General features: G+C 43.7%; 2 protein-coding genes across 9 annotated transcripts in view; both read left to right on the top strand.

Moving 5' to 3' along the window:
- Positions 1 to 2,231, top strand: part of LOC139553921 (echinoderm microtubule-associated protein-like 1) — an 85,239-nt gene extending 83,008 nt beyond the window's left edge. For all 6 annotated transcript variants that reach the window (XM_071366703.1, XM_071366701.1, XM_071366702.1 and 3 more), the window contains one exon: positions 85 to 2,231. In XM_071366703.1, the coding sequence (XP_071222804.1) occupies positions 85 to 210 (126 nt within the window). In that variant the 3' untranslated portion in view covers positions 211 to 2,231. The remainder of the gene's footprint in view (positions 1 to 84) is intronic.
- A 267-nt stretch (positions 2,232 to 2,498) lies between these two features.
- The window catches only part of LOC139553919 (ena/VASP-like protein), an 81,414-nt gene continuing 60,694 nt past the window's right edge, over positions 2,499 to 23,218 (top strand). Inside the window, exon 1 of one of the 3 annotated variants that reach the window (XM_071366697.1) lies at positions 2,499 to 3,004. In XM_071366697.1, coding sequence (XP_071222798.1) covers positions 3,000 to 3,004 — 5 coding nt within the window. In that variant the 5' untranslated portion in view covers positions 2,499 to 2,999. Of the gene's footprint in view, positions 3,005 to 19,029; positions 19,641 to 23,218 lie in introns of those variants that run through there. The other 2 variants (XM_071366695.1, XM_071366696.1) reach the window with 2 other exon arrangements.

Below are 23,218 nucleotides of genomic sequence, written 5' to 3'. Positions count from 1 at the left end.
CATTGAGAAGAGCCTGTGAAGATTACATGGCTGCATTGGTTGCATTTTTGTTTGATTGATTGAGTTTTTTTTTTCTCCTTTCAGGCTCCCAGTCATGTCTATGGCGGACACAGCAGTCATGTGACCAATGTGAACTTCCTGTTTGACGACAGTTGCCTGGTTTCCACCGGGGGCAAGGACATGAGCGTCATGCAGTGGCGAATAGTGTGAGGCAGACATTTTGGGGCAACAGACGTGCAGTTTCTTTATGGATCTGGGTGGGGAAGGGATGCATCCCCAGAGGCTTGGAGTAGGACGAAGTTGCCCCTAGACCCGCCCCTAGTTTTGCTTTTCCACCATTAATAGTTTAGGATAGGATTTGGGCAGGACAAGCTGATCCTAGGTTAGTTCATAGGATTGGATTGTTGCAGGGCGGGGCGGGTCATGGATTGGTTGGGGGGGCGAAGATCATCGTAACAAAAGGAAGATACAACAGGCAGTACCTATTGTTTTTTTTTTATCGTTCCGTCTTTCTCCTTTGCTTTGTATATTTCACAGCTCAGGAAACCAATAGAAAAGTAGGAGTTGAATCTCTTCCCTATGTCATTATGGTTGCCTCTCTGGCCTACTACAGATACCACTCCGCCTTGGAAAGACAAAGAAAGATTTCTACTGATGATGGGCATTTGGTCTATACAGAAAGCACATACATATGGTTCAAACTGATGCTGATAGAGAGTAAAATAACAAATACTCCTATGATTACACTATATTTCATCGTGTGATGTGTATTTTACAATGAATGCAGCAGGTTTACCACAGACAGTTGGTTACTAGGCCATGTGTGCAATGGATAGATTGAATTCTGTGAGAATACATAGAAATATGACGATGTTAAACTCTCTACTGCCATCGTCTGGCTTCCTGAGGTATTGCAACGACTTCATTACTCTGCAAACTGTAATATGGTAAAGTATCACACCGGCATTTCAAAGAGCCCTTTAAAAACAAATACATAAATATTTCAATGAATAATCAATTATTATTTACACCTGCTGAAAAGCATCATTTTGGGAGGCTTTTCTGTGCTTGACAGAGCTGAAGATGAACTCCGTTTCAAGAGGCTGCTGGGAGGAGCTATAGGAGGACAGGCTCATTGTAATGGCTGGAATATAATTAATGGAATGGAGTCTAATGAGGATTCCTTGTTTGCGGTTTCGATATGTTTTTGATACCGTTCCATTTATTCCATTCCAGTCTTTACATTGAGCCTGGCCTCCTATAGCTCCTCCCACCAGCCTCCTCTGTTTCAAACATATTTGGACTACACTGTTATATATCGTCTGCTGCCGAGGTCACTTCCTTCCTGAGTCTCCCTTCTCTTCCTGTCTCAAGCTAGATCTGTAAATAAGAGGTTTGTACTAATCAGACCATTGCACTGTCATTGTTTCCTCTGCAAAACCCTTGTCACACTATACTGCCGAACCAAACCGTACGGGGCTGGCTTGATATTACCTTTTCACTTGGTCCTTTTCAGCATGGATCCGACAACTATGGTGGAAGTGTAACCAGGCTAGCTCAGTATAGCTCGGTTCGGCTTGGTAATGCTACCGTACTTTCTGCCACCTGCAAGGAATCACTACTCCCAGGCTCATTAAAGGTCCACTCTGTGATATTTACAGCCGTTTTGAATCACTCCAAGGCTTAAAGGAGAGATATCTCTCTTAAACCTGTGACTTAGCTACCATACTGACCTTGACTCCTGCTTCTTGTTTACTTGGAATATTCATGAACAAAACATGTCATGCATATTGAAATCTCTCTCACACCCGGGCAAAAGTAATCACACCAAGAGTGATCTGTACCACACTGGTAATGTCTGGACTGAACTGGTCCTTCATCTGGGGTTTGTTTTCTAGTAATACAAAGTGATTTTTAAACGTTTCCAGGGCATGCATGACATTGGTTTTACCTGGGCTGCATTCAGCAGGGCACAATATTGTGGAACGTTCAGAGATAAATATATTATGTAGAGAACAATCAGACCTTTCTGACATGTAGGATAAAGAATCGCAACAGCACTATTCATTACATTTCTATCAGCAACATTCTGAAACGTTTGCCTCCTGAATGTAGCCCTGTTTTTTTCAGCACCAAACTTAATGATTGGATATATGCAGATGTTTGACATGTGACCATAACAATGTAACCATGATGGAATAATTTTCTAATAAAAAATTATTAAAACAATATGTTGTTGTCCTTGTTTGGGTCTTTGTTTGAGTGTATGAAAACTGACGCAGAACACAACCATTCAGAGGGAATGTAAAATGTTTTAGTTTTTTCACAGTACAGTACCCATTTGTTTGACAGTAAAGACTGAAATTCCTTCAAATCTTTGGGACTGATTTTTTTTGTCATATTTTTTGATTGACGTTTTGAAATTCCAGTTTATTTTGGGTGTGTTGAAATGATGTAATGATTGGGAAAGAAAAGGTGTGATATAAATGCAATTTAGGCTTGGGTAGACTATTATAAGTGACTTTCTTATATAATTTCATTGTTCTGATAGAGAGCGAGATGATGCTGTTATAGGCGGTCGTCTCAAGCGGGCAGCATTGGACCGGTTGCATGCTGTGGTCAACTATTTTATAAAATCTCCACCTTGCCAAAACACCACGAATACGGTGGAAATATGGCAACTCGGAGGCTGCTGTCAGCCACAATCCCCCGTCTTCTTGAGACAACCACGACCATCATTTGAACATGGAATTAAGGATGCAAGAAAATAAACGGAGTGCAAAGATTTTGAGAGAGAAAGAGAGAACGTTCGGATCCTCGCATTGTATTTCAGCATCAGACTGACTGCATTGCCGACAGCAATACATAATTGGGGAACATTGGCGTATGATCTTTTAGTGATATTGAATTAGAACGTTCTGCTTTACAAACGGTCTGAGAGGGAAAAACCGGTATATGTCAATTTCTTCATGTCATCGTCTAATTGAACAGGAGAAAAAATGAGGTAAGCAATTGAGCATGTGTTGGGTTTGCAAAGCCGCGTCATTTGTCAGACCGTTGCCTTTATAATAATGTGGATGTGAATAAATTCACGATCTAGACGAAATATCTAGACGAAATCTAGACGAAATATATTATATATGAAAAGGCCTAATCACCGCACGGTATGCTACTTTTACAGAGTAATATCCATGTAATATACATGTGTGTCCTCGTGTATGCATTATAGAATTTACACAATAGATAAATCAGTTATTTGGGAAGGATCACAGCCACAATAAACCCTTTAAAAATGCCATGGGTATTCTATAGAATAATCCAGAATATAGAACTATAGAATCCAAGTGTTTTTCCTTCTACTCTATTCTATGAATTATCATTCTGTACACACCTATCCATTTCCTTTATTGGATGGCCTGCATTTAATAGCAATGTTGTCATGGAAACGAGACCCCCCCCCCACACACACACACACACACACAAACACACATATTCCTGTTACAGGCCATATACTTAGCCAGTTATTGACTGATCTAGCTGCATCATTATGGGAGATCAGTCAACAACAACAACACGCCTACAGAATAGCAAAGACAAAAGACTGACTGGGAGCTCTGACACACAGATGACAGTTCTTTCATGGGTGGAGGAGGAATATTGTAAGGTTATGGCCTTTGTGTGTTGAAAATGACCAGGTGTCAAATAAATCCTGTGCCCTGTGGGTCAATTGTATTTTGGGACCTTCGGTTCTGTTGTTATTTAGCGTCCTATAGGCCGACACTAAGGCCTGAACAGCCCACCTGAATACGGAGAAATACAGTAGGGACTCTCTGCAGATTCTATTTGTGCATTCACTTTGTCTGCCTCCGACGAGCTGTCAAATCCAAAACAATAATTTGGTAGCTTTTAGTGGTTAAGAGCCTTTACGCAATAATTGGAAGGTTGCTGGTTTGAATCCCCAAGCTGACTAGGTGAAAAATTTGTTGATTTGTACTTGAGCAAGGCATTTAACCCTAATTGCTCTGGATAAGAGTGTCTGCAAATTTTTTAAATAGATTTAGGATTTTCTCTGACAGCTAGATATAGGTGTAGGTCCTTGGTCTATACTCGTTGTTATTAGCTCTTCAGCAGAGCGCTGTTTTGGGTGGGAACTATTTGTGGTTGCACATGTGATTGTCTTCATGGGGACAGTGTTGCTATATGTCTGTGTATGAGCTGTATAGAGAGTAATGGCTTCATGTTTCCACACCATAATGTGGTACATGGCTGTATAGATAGTAATGGCTTCATGTTCCCACACCATAACGTGGTACAAGGCTGTATAGAGAGTAATGGCTTCATGTTCCCAAACCATAATGTGGTACAGGGCTGTATAGAGAGTAATGGCTTCATGTTCCCACACCATAACGTGGTACAGGGCTGTATAGAGAGTAATGGCTTCATGTTCCCACACCATAATGTGGTACAGGGCTGTATAGAGAGTAATGGCTTCATGTTCCCACACCATAATGTGGTACAGGGCTGTACAGAGAGTAATGGCTTCATGTTTCCACACCATAACGTGGTACAGGGCTGTATAGAGAGTAATGGCTTCATGTTCCCACACCATAATGTGGTACAGGGCTGTATAGATAGTAATGGCTTCATGTTCCCACACCATAATGTGGTACATGGCTGTATAGAGAGTAATGGCTTCATGTTCCCACACCATAATGTGGTACAGGGCTGTATAGAGAGTAATGGCTTCATGTTCCCACACCATAATGTGGTACATGGCTGTATAGAGAGTAATGGCTTCATGTTCCCACACCATAATGTGGTACAGGGCTGTAAAGAGAGTAATGGCTTCACGTTCCCACACCATAATGTGGTACAGGGCTGTATAGAGAGTAATGGCTTCATGTTCCCACACCATAATGTGGTACATGGCTGTATAGATAGTAATGGCTTCATGTTCCCACACCATAACGTGGTACAGGGCTGTATAGAGAGTAATGGCTTCATGTTCCCACACCATAATGTGGTACAGGGCTGTAAAGAGAGTAATGGCTTCACGTTCCCACACCATAATGTGGTACAGGGCTGTATAGAGAGTAATGGCTTCATGTTCCCACACCATAATGTGGTACATGGCTGTATAGATAGTAATGGCTTCATGTTCCCACACCATAACGTGGTACAGGGCTGTATAGAGAGTAATGGCTTCATGTTCCCACACCATAATGTGGTACAGGGCTGTATAGAGAGTAATGGCTTCATGTTCCCACACCATAATGTGGTACAGGGCTGTATAGAGAGTAATGGCTTCATGTTCCCACACCATAACGTGGTACAGCCGCCCAATGTTATATCAAATCAAATCCAAATCAAATCAAATTTTATTTGACATACACATGGTTAGCAGATGTTAATGCGAGTGTAGCAAAATGCTTGTGCTTCTAGTTCCGACAATGCAGTAATAACCAACGAGTAATCTAACCTAACAATTTCACAACAGCTACCTTATACACACAAGTGTAAAGGGATAAAGAATATGTACATAAAGACATATGAATGAGTGATGGTACAGAACGGCATAGGCAAGATGCAGTAGATGGTATCGAGTACAGTATATACATATGAGATGAGTAATGTAGGGTATGTAAACATAAAAGTGCATAGTTTAAAGTGGCTAGTGATACATGTATTACATAAAGATGGCAAGATGCAGTAGGTGGTATAGAGTACAGTATATACATATGAGATGCGTAATGTAGGGTATGTAAACATTATATTAAGTGGCATTGTTTAAAGTGGCTAGTGATACATTTTTTTTACATGTATGGCAGCAGCCACTCAATGTTAGTGGTGGCTGTTTAACAGTCTGATGGCCTTGAGATAGAAGCTGTTTTTCAGTCTCTCGGTCCCTGCTTTGATGCACCTGTACTGACCTCGCCTTCTGGATGATAGCGGGGTGAACAGGCAGTGGCTCGGGTGGTTGTTGTCCTTGATGATCTTTTTGGCCTTCCTGTGACATCGGGTGGTGTAGGTGTCCTGGAGGGCAGGTAGTTTGCCCCCGGTGATGCGTTGTGCAGACCTCACTACCCTCTGGAGAGCCATACGGTTGTGGGCGGAGCAGTTGCCGTACCAGGCGGTGATACAGCCCGACAGGATTCTCTCGATTGTGCATCTGTAGAAGTTTGTGAGTGCTTTTAGTGACAAGCCGAATTTCTTCAGCCGCCTGAGGTTGAAGAGGCGCTGCTGCGCCTTCTTCACCACGCTGTCTGTGTGGGTGGACCAATTCAGTTTGTCCGTGATGTGTACGCCGAGGAACTTAAAACGTTCTACCCTCTCCACTACTGTCCCGTCGATGTGGATATGGGGGTGCTCCCTCTGCTGTTTCCTGAAGTCCACGATCATCTCCTTTGTTTTGTTGACGTTGAGTGTGAGGTTATTTTCCTGACACCACACTCCGAGGGCCCTCACCTCCTCCCTGTAGGCCGTCTCGTCGTTGTTGGTAATCAAGCCTACCACTGTAGTGTCGTCTGCAAACTTGATGATTGAGTTGGAGGCGTGCATGGCCATGCAGTCGTGGGTGAGTAGGGAGTACAGGAGAGGGCTCAGAACGCATGAGGATCAGGATCAGCGGGTTGGAGATGTTGTTACCTACCCTCACCACCTGGGGGCGGCCCGTCAGGAAGTCCAGTACCCAGTTGCACAGGGCGGGGTCGAGACCCAGGGTCTCGAGCTTGATGACGAGTTTGGAGGGTACTATGGTGTTAAACACTGAGCTGTCGTCAATGAACAGCATTCTCACATAGGTATTCCTCCTGTCTAGATGGGTTAGGGCAGTGTGCAGTGTGGTTGCGATTGCGTCGTCTGTGGACCTATTGGGGCGGTAAGCAAATTGGAGTGGGTCTAGGGTGTCAGGTAGGGTGGAGGTGATGTGGTCCTTGACTAGTCTCTCAAAGCACTTCATGATGACGGAAGTGAGTGCTACGGGGCGGTAGTCGTTTAGCTCAGTTACCTTAGCTTTCTTGGGAACAGGAACAATGGTGGCCCTCTTGAAGCATGTAGGAACAGCAGACTGCGATAAGGATTGATTGAATATGTCCGTAAACACACCAGCAAGCTGGTCTGCGCATGCTCTGAGGACGCGGCTGGGGATGCCGTCTGGGCCTGCAGCCTTGCGAGGGTTAACACGTATAAATGTTTTACGGCTGCAGTGAAGGAGAGTCCGCAGGTTTTGGTAGCGGGCAGTGTCAGTGGCACTGCATTGTCCTCAAAGCGAGCAAAGAAGTTGTTTAGTCTGTCTGGGAGCAAGACATCCTGGTCCGCGACGGGGCTGGTTTTCTTTTTGTAATCCGTGATTGACTGTAGACCCTGCCACATACCTCTTGTGTCTGAGCTGTTGAATTGCGACTCTACTTTGTCTCTATACTGACGCTTAGCTTGTTTGATTGCCTTGCGGAGAGAATAGCTACACTGTTTGTATTCGGTCATTAAACACTGGTAGCTATGAGTCTATTACTAGTGTACACACACACACACATACACACACACACACACACTTTGTTAGAAGCCATGTTTAGCACCGCCGTGCTGCTGTTGTAGGCCTAAGGCAAATTTTTCAATTTACCCCAAATTATGAAAGATAGAGAGATACAGATGGAGGATCTTAATTTGACCTATATTGTCACAGCAAAATAATCCTGCAGCAATAGGATTTCAATTTTTAGTCCATAATGTTGATCGATGATTAGGCTATTAGCTGGCAAAAAGTAGGCTACATGAAAAGTGCAATACTCTTAATATAAACATGTGTTAGTGTGTGTTTTCAGTAACGTGTGTTAGTGTGGGTTTTCAGTAACGTGTGTTAGTGTGGGCTTTCATTAACGCGTGTTTTCAGTAACATGGGTTAGTGTGTGTTTTCAGTAACGTGTGTTTTCAGTAACATGTGTTAGTGTGGGTTTTCAGTAACGTGTGTTTTCAGTAACATGTGTCAGTGCGGGTTTTCAGTAACTTGTGTTAGTGTGTGTTTTCAGTAACGTGTGTTTTCAGTAACATGTGTTAGTGTGGGTTTTCAGTAACGTGTTTTCAGTAACATGTGTTAGTGTGTATTTTCAGTAACATGTGTTAGTGTGGGTTTTCAGTGAATTTCTTTAAATCGCAAAGCTCATCTACATGTCCTGTGGTACAGAAGAATTCTCAGCAACAAAAGACTGATCAAATGAAGATCCTACATCTGTAGCTATATCTTGTATTGACACTACACAGAACAGTTTTACACTGTGCCAAGGATACATCCCCATGTCATCAAAATGTGATTCAATCGCGTAGCTATTAGTTAAAAGACTACTAAGAGCTCTATTCAGTCTGTAAAGCTGAAGTGTTACAGATTCTACGATATAAATGTGAAGGAGGGAGTGGAGGTAGCCTCATTAGGGGATCTATTCAGTCTGTGAAGTGATAGAAATTTAAAGGTAATTTCCGATTTAGCCGACATATGCAGCATTTACCGTGAACGCTGTCTCTGCTAACGATGGAACATTACCTTTAAATTTCAATCATCCTGTGAAGCTGAACTTCCAGGATGCGTATTGAACAGAGCCCTTATCGAAAATATGTGCATGTATGAGTGACCATTTTTACAAGTTCCCATCATGCTGTTCGCCTGGTCCCAGATCTGCCTTTTACACTGTGCCAAGGATACATCCCCATGTCATCACAATCTGCTCGAGTGTAACATCACTGAAACAAAGTTGTTACTGTTTATACAGTTTATACGTACTTGACAAGTTGATGTGTCTCATATCACACCATAGTATACACTGACCAGGTGAATCCAGGTGAATCCAGGCTATGATCCCTTATTGATGTCACTTGTTAAATCCACTTCAATCAGTGTAGATGAAGGGGAGCAGACAGGTTAAAGAAGGATGTTTAAGCCTTGAGACAACAGACATGGATTGTGTATGTGTGCCATTCAGAGGGTGAATAGGCAAGACAAAATATTTAAGTGCCTTTGAACGGGGTATGGTACTAGGTGCCAGGCGCACCGGTTTTAATCTGTCAAGAACTGCAACGCTGCATGGTATTTCACACTCAACAGTTTCCCGTGTGTATCAAGAATGGTCCACCACCCGTCCAGCCAACTTGACACAACTGTGGTAAACATTGGAGTCAACATGGGCCACCATCCCTGTGCAATGCTTTCGACACCATGTAGAGTCCATACCCCGATGAATTGAGGCTGTTCTGAGGGCAAGGGGGGGGGGGGAGTGTAACTCAATATTATGAAAGGTGTTCATAATGTTTTGTACACAGTGTACTGTATGATTCATATATTGTCTCATTGCATAAAGGGATTTAAAAAATATATTTAAATTTTACTAGGCAAGTCAGTTAAGAACAAATTATTATTTACAATGACGGCCTAGGAACAGTGGGTTAACTGCCTTGTTCAGGGGCAGAACGACAGATATTTACCTTGTAAGCTCGGGGACTCGATCTAGCAACCTTTTGGTTACAGGCCCAATGCTCTAACCACTAGGCTACCTGCCGGGATGAATGTCTGTGTGCCCTATATCTTGCTCTTAGAAGCTCTCTGTGTGTCCTGTAGCCCGTGTCTGGCTCTTCTCTCAGTCAGGAAGCGAAAGGGGAGTGTTAAAGGGAAGCCTTAAATCATCAGAAGGACATAAGCTGACTGGAAACCGGGGAACGGATTCAATTAAATGATTTATTCAACCTCAGTGCTTCGATTGCAGCCACTGCAATCACACAATTTCCCTATGCAGGGCTATTTATAGCTTTAGCGTAAGTGTTTTTATCATGCTATGATTCATCTGTATTCTCCCTGCCAGCCATACTCAGTCATTGCATATGGAGAAATCTCCTGGGAAACGTAAGCACGATTGCCGCAGTGACTCGTCCACCGAAAGAAAAGGTACGCGATGAAAATCCTGAGTTCCACGTTTTTTTTTCTGCAGGCTTCTCAGATCAGTGGTGGTTTGTGTGATACAGCTCAACGAGCTCTAGCGCTATCATATTCATCACATTCTACTAAGATGTCCTCTGCAGTTTATTGATGAAGAGACAGTCTGCTTCTTGTATGCTCACTACGAAACCAGACCAACCAACCATGTAGAATCAAATGACTAAATCTCAGCTCTAGAAAATAAAAGAAATCCTTATTTGGCATGTTCTTTGCAGTCTGTGTGTATGTGTGTGTATTTACACTGAGTATAGAAAACATTAGGAACACCTTTCATAATATTGAATTGCACCTCCCCCATTTTCCCCCCAGAACAGCCTCAATCTATTGGGGGCATGGACTCTACAAGGTGTTGAAAGCTTGGCACAGGGATACTGACCCGTGTTGACTCCAATGCTTCCCACAGCTGTGTCAAGTTGGCTGGATGTCCTTTGGGTGGTGGACCATTCTTGACACACACGGGAAACTGTTGAGCGTGAAAAACCCAGCAGCGTTGCAGTTCTTGACACAAACCGATGCGCCTGGCACCTACCACCATACCCCTTTCAAAGTAACTTAAATATTTTGTCTTGCTCATTCACCCTTTGAATGGCACACATACAATCAAATTCAATCAAATGTATTTATAAAGCCCCTTTTACATCAGCCAATGTCACAAAGTGCTATACAGAAAGAGAGAAAGGGAGAGAATTAGAGAGAGCATACTTAAATTCACACAGGATACCGGACAGGACAAATACTCCAGATATAACAGACTGACCCTAGCTCCCCGACACAAACTATTGCAGCATAAATACTGGAGGCTGAAACAGGAGGGGTCGGGAGACACGATACCCCCGGACAGGGCCAACCAGGCAGGATATAACCCCACCCACTTTGCCAAAGCACAGCCCCCACACCACCAACTTACTAACCTGAGACAAGGCCGAGTATAGCCCACGAAGATCTCCCCCACGGCACAAACCCGAAGGGGGCGCCAACCCGGACAGGAAGATCTCGTCAGTGACTCAACCCACTCAAATGACACACCCCTCGGGATGGCATGGAATACACAATCCATATTTCAGTTGTCTCAAGGCTTAAAAATCCTTCTTTAACCTGTCTCCTCCCCTTCATCTACACTGATTGAAGTGGATTTAACAAGTGACATCAATAAGGGATCATAGCTTTCACCTGGATTTACCTGGTCAGTCTGTCATGGAAAGAGCAGGTGTTCCTAATGTTTTGTACACTCAGTGTGTGTGTGTGTGTGTGTGTGTGTGTGTGTGTGTGTGTGTGTGTGTCAAGCTCATCATCAGAACATACCCAATACACCCCGGTTTGGGTCCTATCTGGCTGTCTGTTTGACTATAGATTCCCACAAGCATATTGTTTCATTGTAGTAGCCGTCCCCATATATACTGTTCAATGAGTAAACCTAAACCCTACATTAGGCTCCTTTGCAGAGCTGAGTTAATGCTCTTGGTTTTCGACACCTTGTTCTGATGTAAAGTAGCTTATTGGTCTATTATTGAAACCCTGTTTGAGGAAGAATTCCCTTAACTAACGATGACATAAATAACTGCAACAACACCTGAAGAGGAGGAGCTGAGCAGTGACATGTAGGTCAAGTGAAAGTCTGGATAAACCTGCTGATCCATATTCAATTATCAAAGTTTTAGTTTATTTGGCAATAACTAAGAACAATGAAATGACAAAAATGTGATTCAATCGCATAGCTATTTTAGTCTAAAGACGACTAAGAGCTCTATTCAGTCTGTAAAGCTGAAGCGTTACAGATTCTACGATATAAATGTGAAGGAGGGAGTGGAGGCAACCTCATTAGGGGATCGATTCAGTCTGTGAAGTGATAGAAATTTAAAGGTAATTTCCGATTTAGCCGACATATGCAGCATTTACCGTGAACGCTGTCTCTGCTAACGATGGAACATTACCTTTAAATTTCAATCATCCTGTGAAGCTGAACTTCTGTGATACATATTGAACAGAGCGCTTATCTAAATATGTGCATGTGTGAGGGACAGTGTCGCCAAGAAACATTTTTACAAGTTCCCATCTTGCTGTTCGCCTGGTCCCAGATCTGACTCTAAAATCAAATGAAATTGCATTAGTCACATGTGCCGAATACAACAGGTATAGATAGGCCTTACAGTGAAATGCTTACTTACGAGCCTCTAACCAACAATGCAGTTTCAAAAAAGAATAAGAGATAAAAGTTACAAGTAATTAAAGAGCAGCAGTAAAATTACAATACTGAGACTATATACAGGGGGGTACTGATACAGAGTCAATGTGCAGGGGCACCGGTAGGTTGAGGTAGTATGTACATGTAGGTAGAGTTATTAAAGTGCATAGATGACAACAGAGTGTAGCAGTGGTGTAAAGAGGGGGAGGGGGGGACAATGCAAATAGTCTGGGTAGCCATTTGACTAGATGTTCAGGAGTCTTATGGCTTGGGGGTAGAAACTGTTTAGAAGCCTCTTGGACCTAGACTTGGCGCTCCGGTACCGCTTGCTGCGCGGTAGCAGAGAGAACAGTCTATGACTAGGGTGGCTAGAGTCTTTGACAATTTTTAGGGCCTTCCTCTGACACCGCCTGGTATAGAGGTGCTGGATGGCAGGAAGCTTGGCCCCAGTGATGTACTGTGCCATTCGCACTACCCTCTGTAGTGCCTTGCGGTCGGAGGCCGAGCAGTTGCCATACCAGGTAGTGATGCAACCAGTCAGAATGCTCTCGATGGTGCAGCTGTAAAACCTTTTGAGGATCTGAGGACCCATCCCAAATCTATTCAGTGTCCTGAGGGGGAATAGGTTTTGTCGTGCCCTCTTCACGACTGTCTTGGTGTGCTTGGACCATGTTAGTTTGTTGGTGATGTGGACACCAAGGAACTTGAAGCTCTCAACCTGCTCCACTGCAGCCCCGTTGATGAGAATGGGGGCGTGCTCGGTCCTCTTTTTCCTGTAGTCCACAATCATCTCCTTAGTCTGGGTTACGTTGAGGGAGAGGTTGTTATTCAGGCACCACACGGCCAGTCTCTGACCTCCTCCCTATAGGCTGTCTTGTTGTTGTTGGTGATCATGTTGTTGGTGATCAGGCCTACCACTGTTGTGTCATCGACAAATTGAATGATGATGTTTGGCTCGTGCTTGGCTGTGCAGTCATGAGTGAACAAGGAGTACAGGAGGAGACTGAGCATGCACCCCTGAAGGGCCCCTGTGTTGAGGATCAGCGTGGTGGATGTGTTGTTACCTACCCTTACCACCTGGGGGCGGCCCGTCAGGAAGTCCAGGATCCAGTTGCAGGGGGGGTGTTTAGTCCCAAGGTCCTTAGCTTATTGATGAGCTTTGAGGGCACTATGGTGTTGAATGCTGAGCTGTAGTCAATTAATAGAATTCTCACATAGAGTTGAACTCTGAAGTTAACAGACACTTAGGTTGGAGTCATTAAAACTCGTTTTTCAACCACTCCACACATTTCTTGTTAACAAACTATAGTTTTGGCAAGTCGGTTAGGACATCTACTTTGTGTATGACACAAGTCATTTTTCCAACAATTGTTTATAGACAGATTACTTCACTTATAATTCACTGTATCACAATTCCAGTGGGTCAGAAGTTTACATACACTAAGTTGACTGTGCCTTTAAACAGCTTGGAAAATTCCAGAAAATGATGTCAAGGCTTTAGAAGCTTCTGATAGGCTATTTGACATAATTTCAGTCAATTGGAGGTGTACCTGTGGATGTATTTCAAGGCCTACCTTCAAACTCAGTGCCTCTTTGCTTGACATCATGGGAAAATCAAAAGAAATCAACCAAGACGTCAGAAAAATAATTGTAGACCTCCACAAGTCTGGTACATCCTTGGGGAGCAATTTCCAAATGCCTGAAGGTACCACATTCATCTGTACAAACAATAGAACGTAAGTATAAACACCATGGGACCACGCAGCCTTCATACCGCTCAGGAAGGAGACGCGTTCTGTCTCCTAGAGATGAACGTATTTTAGTGCGAAAAGTGCAAATCAATCCCAGAACAACAGCAAAGGCCCTTGTGAAGATGCTGGAGGAAACAAGTACAAAAGTATCTTTATCCACAGTAAAACGAGTTCTATATCGACATAACCTGAAAGGCCGCTCAGCAAGGAAGAAGCCACTGCTCCAAAACCGCCATAAAAAAGACAGACTACGGTTTGCAACTGCACATCGTACTTTTTGGAGAAATGTAATCTGGTCTGATGAAACAAAAATAGAACTGTTTGGCCATAATGACCTTCGTTATGTTTGGAGGAAAAGGGGGGAGGCTTGCAAGCCGAAGAACACCATCCCAACCGTGAAGCACGGGGGTGGCAGCATCATGTTGTGGGGGTGCTTTGCTGCAGGATGGACTGGTGCACTTCACAAAATAGATGGCATCATGAGGGAGGGAAATTATGTGGATATATTGAAGCAACATCTCAAGACGTCAGTCACGAAGTTAAAGCTTGGTTGCAAATGGGTCTTCCAAATGGACAATGACCCCAAGCATACTTCCAAAGTTGTGGCAAAATGGCTTACGGACAACAAAGTCAAGGTATTGGAGTGGCCATCACAAAGCCCTGACCTCAATCCTATAGAAAACTTCTGGGCAGAACTGAAAAAGCGTGTGCGAGCAAGTTGGCCTACAAACCTGACTCAGTTACACCAGCTCTGTCAGGAGGAATGGGCCAAAATTCACCCAACTTATTGTGGGAAGCTTGTGGACGGCTACCCGAAACGTTTGACCCAAGTTAAACAATGTAAAGGCAATGCTACTAAATACTAATTGAGTGTATGTAAACTTCTGACCCACTGGGAATGTGATGAAAGAAATAAAAACAGAAATAAATAATTCTCTGTCTTATTATTCTGACATTTCACATTCTTAAAATAAAGTGGCGATCCTAACTGACCTAAAACAGGGAATTTTTACTAGGATTAAATGTCAGGAATTGTGAAAAGCTGAGTTTAAATGTATTTGGCTAAGGTGTATGTAAACTTCCGACTTCAACTGTAGGTGTTCCTTTTGTCCGGGTGGGAAAGGGCAGTGTGGAGTGCAATACAGATTGCATCATCTGTGGATCTGTTGGGGCAGTATGCAAATTGGAGTGGGTCTAGGGTTTCTGGGATGATGGTGTTGATGTGAGCCATGACCAGCCTTTCAAAGCACTTCATGGCTACAGGCGTGAGTGCTACGGGTCGGGGGTCATTCAGGTTACCTTAGTGTTCTTGGGCACAGGCACTATGGTGGTCTGCTTAAAACATGTTGGTATTACAGACTTGGTCAGGGAGAGGTTGAAAATGTCAGCGAAGACACTTGCCCGTTGGTCAGCGCGTGCTCGCAGTACACATCCTGGTAATCCATCTGGCCCTGCGGCCTTGTGAATGTTGACCTGTTTAAAGGTCTTACTCACATTGGCTGCGGAGAGCGTGATCACACAGTCTTCCGGAACAGCTGGTGCTCTCGTGCATGTTTCAGTGTTATTTGCCTTCGAAGCGAGCATAGAAGTAGTTTAGCTCATCTGGTAGGCTCGTGTCACTGGGCAGCTCTCAGCTGTGCTTCCCTTTGTAGTCTATAATGGTTTGCAAGCCCTGCCACATCAGACGAGCGTCAGAGCCGGTGTAGTACGATTCAATCTTAGTCCTGTATTGATGCTTTGCCTGCTTGATGGTTCGTCGCGGGATTTCTTATAAGCTTCCGGGTTAGATTCCCGCTCCTTGAAAGCAGCAGCTCTAGCCTTTAGCTCAGTGCGGATTCTGCCTGTAATCCATGGCTTCTGGTTTAGGTATGTACATACGGTCACTGTGGGGACGACGTCATCAATGCGCTTACAGTGGCTTGCAAAAGTATTCACCCCCTTGGCATTTTTCCTATTTTGTTGCCTCACAACCTGGAATGAAATTAGATTTTTTGGGGGTTTGTCATATTTAATTTACACAACATGCCTACCCCTTTGAAGATGCAAAATATTTTTTATTGTGAAACAAACAAGAAATAAGACAAAAAAACAGAAAACTTGAGGGTGCATAACTATTCACCCCTCCAATGTAAATGGTTTGTAGAGTCACCTTTTGCAGCAATTACAGCTGCAAGTCTCTTGGGGTATGTCTCTATAAGCTTGGCACATCTAGTCACTGGGATTTTTGCCCATTCTTCAAGACAAAACTGCTCCAGCTCCTTCAAGTTGGATGGGTTCCGCTGGTGTACAGCAATCTTTAAGTCATACCACAGGTTCTCAATTGGATTGAGGTCTGGGCTTTGACTAGGCCATTCCAAGACATTTAAATGTTTCCCCTTAAACCACTCGAGTGTTGCTTTAGAAGTATGCTCAGGGTCATTGTCCTGCTGGAAGGTGAACCTCCGCCCCAGTCTCAAATCTCTGGAAGACTGCAACAGGTTTCCCTCAAGAATTTCCCTGTATTTAGCAAAATCCATCATTCCTTCAATTCTGACCAGTTTCCCAGTCGCTGCCGATGAAAAACATCCCCACAGCATGATGCTGCCACCACCATGCTTCACTGTGGGGATGGGGTGTTTTCAGGGTGATGATAGGTGTTGGGTTTGCACCAGACATAGCGATTCTTTGATTGCCAAAAGCTCAGTGTTAGTCTCATCTGACCAGAGTAACTTCTTCCATTTGTTTGAGGAGTCTCCCACATCAACACCAAACGTGTTTTCTTATTTTGTTCTTTAAGCAATGCCTTTTTTCTGGCCACTCTTCTGTAAAGCCCAGCTCTGTGGAGTGTACGGCTTAAAATGGTCCTATGGACAGATACCCCAATCTCCATTGTGGAGCTTTGCAGCTCCTTCAGGGTTATCTTTGGTCTTTTTGTTGCCTCTCTGGTTAATGCCCTCCTTGCCTGGTCCGTGAGTTTTTGGTGGGCGGCCCTCTCTTGGCAGGTTTGTTGTGATGCCATATTCTTTCCATTTTTTAATAATGGATTTAAATGGTGCTCCGTGGGATGTTCAAAGTTTCTGATCTTTTTTTATAACCCAACCCTGATCTGTACTTCTCCACAACTTTGTCCCTGACCTGTTTGGAGAGCTCCTTGGTCTTCATGGTGCCGCTTGCTTGGTGGTGCCCCTTGCTTAGTGGTGTTGCAATCTCTGGGGCCTTTCAGAGCAGGTGTATATATATACTGAGATCATGTGACAGATCATGTGACACTTAGATTGCACATAGTTGGACTTTATTTAACTAATTACGTGACTTCTGAAGGTAATTGGTTGCCCCAGATCTTATTTAGAGGCTTCCTAGCAAAGCGGGTGAATGCACTTTTCCTATTTTTGTATTATTCTTTGAACAAGTTACTTTTTAAATTTCACTTCACCAGTTTGGACTATTTTGTGTCCATTATTGAAATAAAAATAAAAATACATTTAAATTACAGGTTGTAATGCAACAAAATAGGAAAACCACCAAGGGAGATGAATACTTTTGCAAGGCACTGTATTGATGAAGCCAATAATTCTTTTATTTTACTGTTATTTAACTAGGCAAGTCAGTTAAGAACAAATTCTTATTTTCAATGACGGCCTAGGGACAATGGGTTAACTGCCTTGTTCAGGGGCAGAACAACAGATTTGTACCTTGTCAGCTCGGGGTTTCGATCTTGCAACCGTTCAGTTACTAGTCCAACGCTCTAACCACTAGGCTACGCCGCCGAATGATGTGGTGTACTCCTCAATGCCATCAGAGGAATCCCGGAACGTATTCCAGTCTGTGCTAGGAAAACAGTTCTGTAGCTTAGCATCTGCTTCATCTGACCACTTTTTTATTGATCGAGTCACTGGTGCTTCCTGCTTTAATTTTTGCTTGTAAGCAGGAATCAGGAGGATAGAATTATGGTCAGATTTGCCAAGTAGAGGGTGAGGGAGAGCTTTGTATGCGTCTCTGTGTGTACAGTATAGGTGGTCCAGCGTTCTTTTTCCTCTGGTTGCACATTTAACATTCTGATAGAAATTTGGTGAAACGGATTTAAGTTTCACTGCATTTAAGTCCCCGGCTACTAGGAGCGCCACCTCTGGGTGAGCGTTTTCTTGTTTGCTTATTGCGGAATACAGCTCATTCAATGCTATCTTAGTGCCAGCCTCTGACTGTGGTGGTATGTAAAACAGCTACAGAGAATACAGAGGAAAACTCTCTCAGTAGGTAGCGTGGTCTACAGCGTATCATGAGATACTCTACCTCAGGCGAGCAATAGCTCATGACTTCCTTAGATATTGTGCACCAGCTGTTATTTACAAAAAATACATAGTCCGCCGCCCCTTGTCTTACCAGACGCCGCTGTTCTATCCTGCCGGTCCATCGTATAACCAGCCAGCTGTATGTTGATATTGTTGTCGTTCAGCCACGACTCCGTGAAGCATAAGATGTTACAGTTTTTAAATATCCCGTTGGTGGTTTAATCTTACGCGTAACTCGTCGATTTTATTCTCCAAAGATTGCACGTTTGCTAGCAGAATGGAGGGAAGTAGTTTTTTTTTCGATCACCTACGAATTCTCAGAAGGCAGCCCGACCTTCGGCCCCTCTGTCTCCACCTCCTCTTCACGCAGATCACGGAGATCGGGGCCTGTTCCCCAGGAAGCAGTATATCCTTCGCGTCGGGCTCGTCAGAGTCGTGAAAGGAAAAAAAGGATTCTGCTAGTCCGTGGTGAGTAATCACAGTCCTGATGTCTAGAAGTTATTTTCGGTCTTAAGAGATGGTAGCGGCAACCTTATATACAAAATAAGTAAAAAAATAAGTTACAAACAACGCAAAAAAAAGAAAAAAAAAAACACAATCGGCTGGAGGCATGTAACACGTTTGCCTTCTTCTCCGGCGCCATCTCTCTCTCTTGACAATGACTTTAGGAGTTGTTATACAGCACAAACAGTTCTGTGACCAGGCTATCATGCTGTGGTTATTCACTGATTACAGGGATCATGTGGCTCGTTCAGTAAATCCAATGGGCGAGACTACAAGGAGGCAGATAGGCTATACAGCCCTCCAATCCTCCGAGTGGATGTGAGTATGGGGCAAGGTGACTGTGCTGGTGTGATCACGTTCTCTGACTCTCTCTCTCTCCGCTCTCTCTCTTACTGACTCGCTCAGACTCGCTCTCTCAGACTCGCTCTCTCAGACTCGCTCTCTCTCTCTCCTCTCTTACTGACTCCCTCTGACTCTCTCTAACTCTCTCTTTCGCCTCTCTCTCTCTCTCTCTTACTGACTCGCTCTGACTCTCTCTCTCTGACTCTCTCTCTCCTACTCTCTCGCTCTCTGTCTCTCCTCTCTCTTACTGACTCGCTCTGACTCTCTCTCTGACTCTCTCTCTCCTTCCTCTCTCTCTTACTGACTCACTCTCTCACAAACACACTCTCACACTCCTTCCATCTCTCTTTCACTCACTCTCTAAGCTGTCTATGCTCTTCTTCCTTCACATCAGTTCTGGTGAATGTGGATTCTTGCGCTTCTAGAATGAGGGTTTATTTGAATCTCCTCTGAGGAAGATAGAAGATGAGGTGTGAAGTTCCGCAGACCTCTCCACTCTGACTGATGCTTTCCCTTCCGTGTAACCTTCCCCCGCCTTTCGTCTTGTGCAACACTATCAACTTCTACCTCCTCCATTGAAACCATCTGCCAACCATGTATTCCTTTGACGATTTCGGGTAAGGATAATGCCTTTCTCACTGTGTTGCTTTTGTCTTGTCCATTTGCCTCAGAATGTTCTGTTGATACAGTAGTATACTGTATGTTCAGGATAGATAAGAAATGGTATTGGTAGATAGTTCTTAGATACACAACTGATGTTGCCGTTGTTGGGAATTTGACTATTCAGGTGTGAAGTGTATAAATCAGAGATGTGATTGGACAACGACGATAAGACAATAATAATATAAGACAATAATAATATAATAATATAGGACTCCTACTACCAGCAGGCTGGGTGGATCTCTAGATAGCATGGACTGAGGAGATTACAGAGACTGGGACCAGAGTTGGGGTTAATTCCATTTCAATTCTGTAAATTCAGGAAGTAAACTGAAATTCCACTTTCCAGAATGTTCTAATAGAGGAATATTGTAATTGGAGCAGGAATACTTCCTGAATTTAAAAGGACTTGGCCCTGACTGTGACGTAGTAATTTGTGAGGACTGGATTTTTAGGGTTGTTTTCATTAAGTGCCAAACGGAAGAAAACTGAGTTAAACAGGGAGTGAAAACCTGGACTTTTCTTTTTACGTTGTAAATATGTTTGCTACGGTGTGCCCTAATGAACACAACCCAGGTGATGTAGTCAGTATGAAGGAAGAATCACCTGAGGACGCTCTTTGTGACATTGCTGGAATGGGGAATTTAGCTGTTTAATGACTCTCTAGCTAAGGGCCGATACCAGGATTTACTCACAGGACTGTGGCTTTCTGTCAGTGTATAGGGCATGCAACTGACTGTATGCACAATGATGACATAACTCATCTCTGGAGGGAGTGAGAGCTTTAGAAACATTGTCACTTGACAAACTAAATGCAAAGACCCCCAAAGTGAACCCAGTTGGAGCCCGCTCAACGGTTTAATGTTTTAATAACAAGCTTATAATATACTTATGAGCTTGTGAAAATATAATTTAATAAAAGTCCTTATAGAATGACAAGCATGTCGTTTTTACTCTGGTCAGGATTCTGTTTACCTTGGCAGCCATTTTCCTGTCTGCATTCTGGAGGCACAACAGAGCTTGGCGTCCTTGGGGAGCTTTGCTGTTGCTGAACCTGCATTTATTGGCTTTAAAACTACCTCAGCCTCTCTCTCTCTCTTCCCTCTCTCCCCTCTATCTCTCAAACCCTCACTCCACCTGCCCACTCTCAAACCATCTCTCTATCTCTAACCCTCCCTCTCTCTAACCCCCCTCTCTGTCTCTCTCTAACCCTCTCCCTCTTTCTAACCCTCTCCGTCTCTCTCTAACCCCCCCTCTCTGTCTCTCTCTAACCCTCTCTCTCCCTCTAACCTTCTCCCTCTCTCTAACCCTCTCCCTCTCTCTAACCCTCTCCCTCTCTCTAACCCTCACTCCACCTGCCCTCTCTCTAACCCTCTCCCTCCCTCTAACCCTCTCCCTCTCTCTAACCCCCCCTCTCTCTTCCTCTCTCTAACCCTCTCTGGCTCTCTCTCTAACCCTCTCCCTCTCTCTCTCTCTAACCCTCCCCCCTCCCTCTTCCTCTCTCTAACACTCTCCGGCTCTCTCTCTAACCCTCTCCCTCTCTCTAACCCTCTCCCTCTCTCTCTCTCTAATCCCCCCCTCTCTCCCTCTCTCTAACCCTCTCCCTCTCTCTCTCTCTAACCCCCCCTCTCTCTTCCTCTCTCTAACCCTCTCCGGCTCTCTCTCTAACCCTCTCAGTCTAGCTCTCTCTCTAACTCTCTCTCTCTCTCTCTCTACATCTGCTATCCTCCTTACATTTCAGTTGATGACTGACCATTAACATCAAACAGAAATTGTGCTAGCTACCGTAACTCCCCGGGGGGAGTGCTTCCTCAGACCCATAACTAGCCAGTTGCTACAGTACCAAAATGACTGCATTTCCCTTTAAGAATAAGGATTAGTGACAGATAGGGACCTGCCTGTACAGAGGGCTTGGGATGTAGGTGGGGGGAGGGGCTGTAGCCATGTGTCTACTACTTACTTACCCCTTTCGTCGCCTTGGCGACCATAGACCACGTCATTACTGCAATTCCTTTCATCTTGGAAGACCTGTAGTCTACTGAGATCATTCATCCATCTTTGATGTGTCTCGCTCCGATGTTTGATACCAACAACATCTTTGCCACAGGCTATATGTTAGTTAGTGAGCACCATGGATCTGTGTTGAAGTCCAGCTGGGTTTTTGGATTCCTGGAGTGACAGACAATGATAGTAATTCAGCTTGACAACGGCATAATTCAGCCTGGTGTGTCCCAAAGCTCTGTCCACCACTCCAAACTGAGGAGGACTTGTTTAACCAATCCTAACTGAGGAGGACTTGTTTAACCAATCCTAACAGAGGAGGACTTGTTTAACCAATCCTAACTGAGGAGGACTTGTTTAACCAATCCTAACTGAGGAGGACTTGTTTAACCAATCCTAACAGAGGAGGACTTGTTTAACCAATCCTAACAGAGGAGGACATGTTTAACCAATTGAAAACAGCGATTAAACCCATGGTGGTGCTCTTGCCTCAGTGATTCCATGTCAACCAATCAGAATGTAGTGTACTGTAGCTATCAAAATTAGTATATCATACTGTAGCTATCATAATGAGTATAGCCTACTGTAACTATCATAATGAGTATAGCGTACTGTAACTATCATAATGAGTATAGCCTACTGTAACTATCATAATGAGTATAGGCTACTGTAACTATCATAATGAGTATAGCATACTGTAACTATCATAATGAGTATAGCATACTGTAACTATCATAATGAGTATAGCCTACTGTAACTATCATAATGAGTATAGCATACTGTAACTATCATAATGAGTATAGCCTACTGTAACTATCATAATGAGTATAGCACACTAGCTATCATAATGAGTATATCATACTGTAGCTATCATAATGAGTATAGCCTACTGTAACTATCATAATGAGTATAGCCTACTGTAACTATCATAATGAGTATAGCCTACTGTAACTATCATAATGAGTATAGCACACTAGCTATCATAATGAGTATAGCATACTGTAACTATCATAATGAGTATAGCCTACTGTAACTATCATAATGAGTATAGCACACTAGCTATCATAATGAGTATAGCATACTGTAACTATCATAATGAGTATAGCCTACTGTAACTATCATAATGAGTATAGCATACTGTAACTATCATAATGAGTATAGCATACTGTAACTATCATAATGAGTATAGCCTACTGTAACTATGGGACATGGGACAGCTCATTAATGTTATTGAGGGTTTTCAGGGTTGGGGACAGAGCATGGGACAGCTCATTAATGTTATTGAGGGTTTTCAGGGTTGGGGACAGAGCATGGGACAGCTCATTAATGTTATTGAGGGTTTTCAGGGTTGGGGACAGAGCATGGGACAGCTCATCCACACAGTGTAGTTTAGAGACTACCCTCTGGCTCAGGTCAACCACCCACCATTACTCAAATCACTACACTCCAATGATATGGCATGATACTATACGTCTGCTGAGAGTGTCTTTTTTGTGTGTGTGTGTGGGTGCGTGCGTGCGTTGCATACGCGCTT

Source organism: Salvelinus alpinus, chromosome 25 (genome assembly GCF_045679555.1).
Source record: "Salvelinus alpinus chromosome 25, SLU_Salpinus.1, whole genome shotgun sequence".
Lineage (NCBI taxonomy): Eukaryota > Metazoa > Chordata > Actinopteri > Salmoniformes > Salmonidae > Salvelinus > Salvelinus alpinus.
This window is presented reverse-complemented; position numbering and strand designations above follow the sequence as displayed.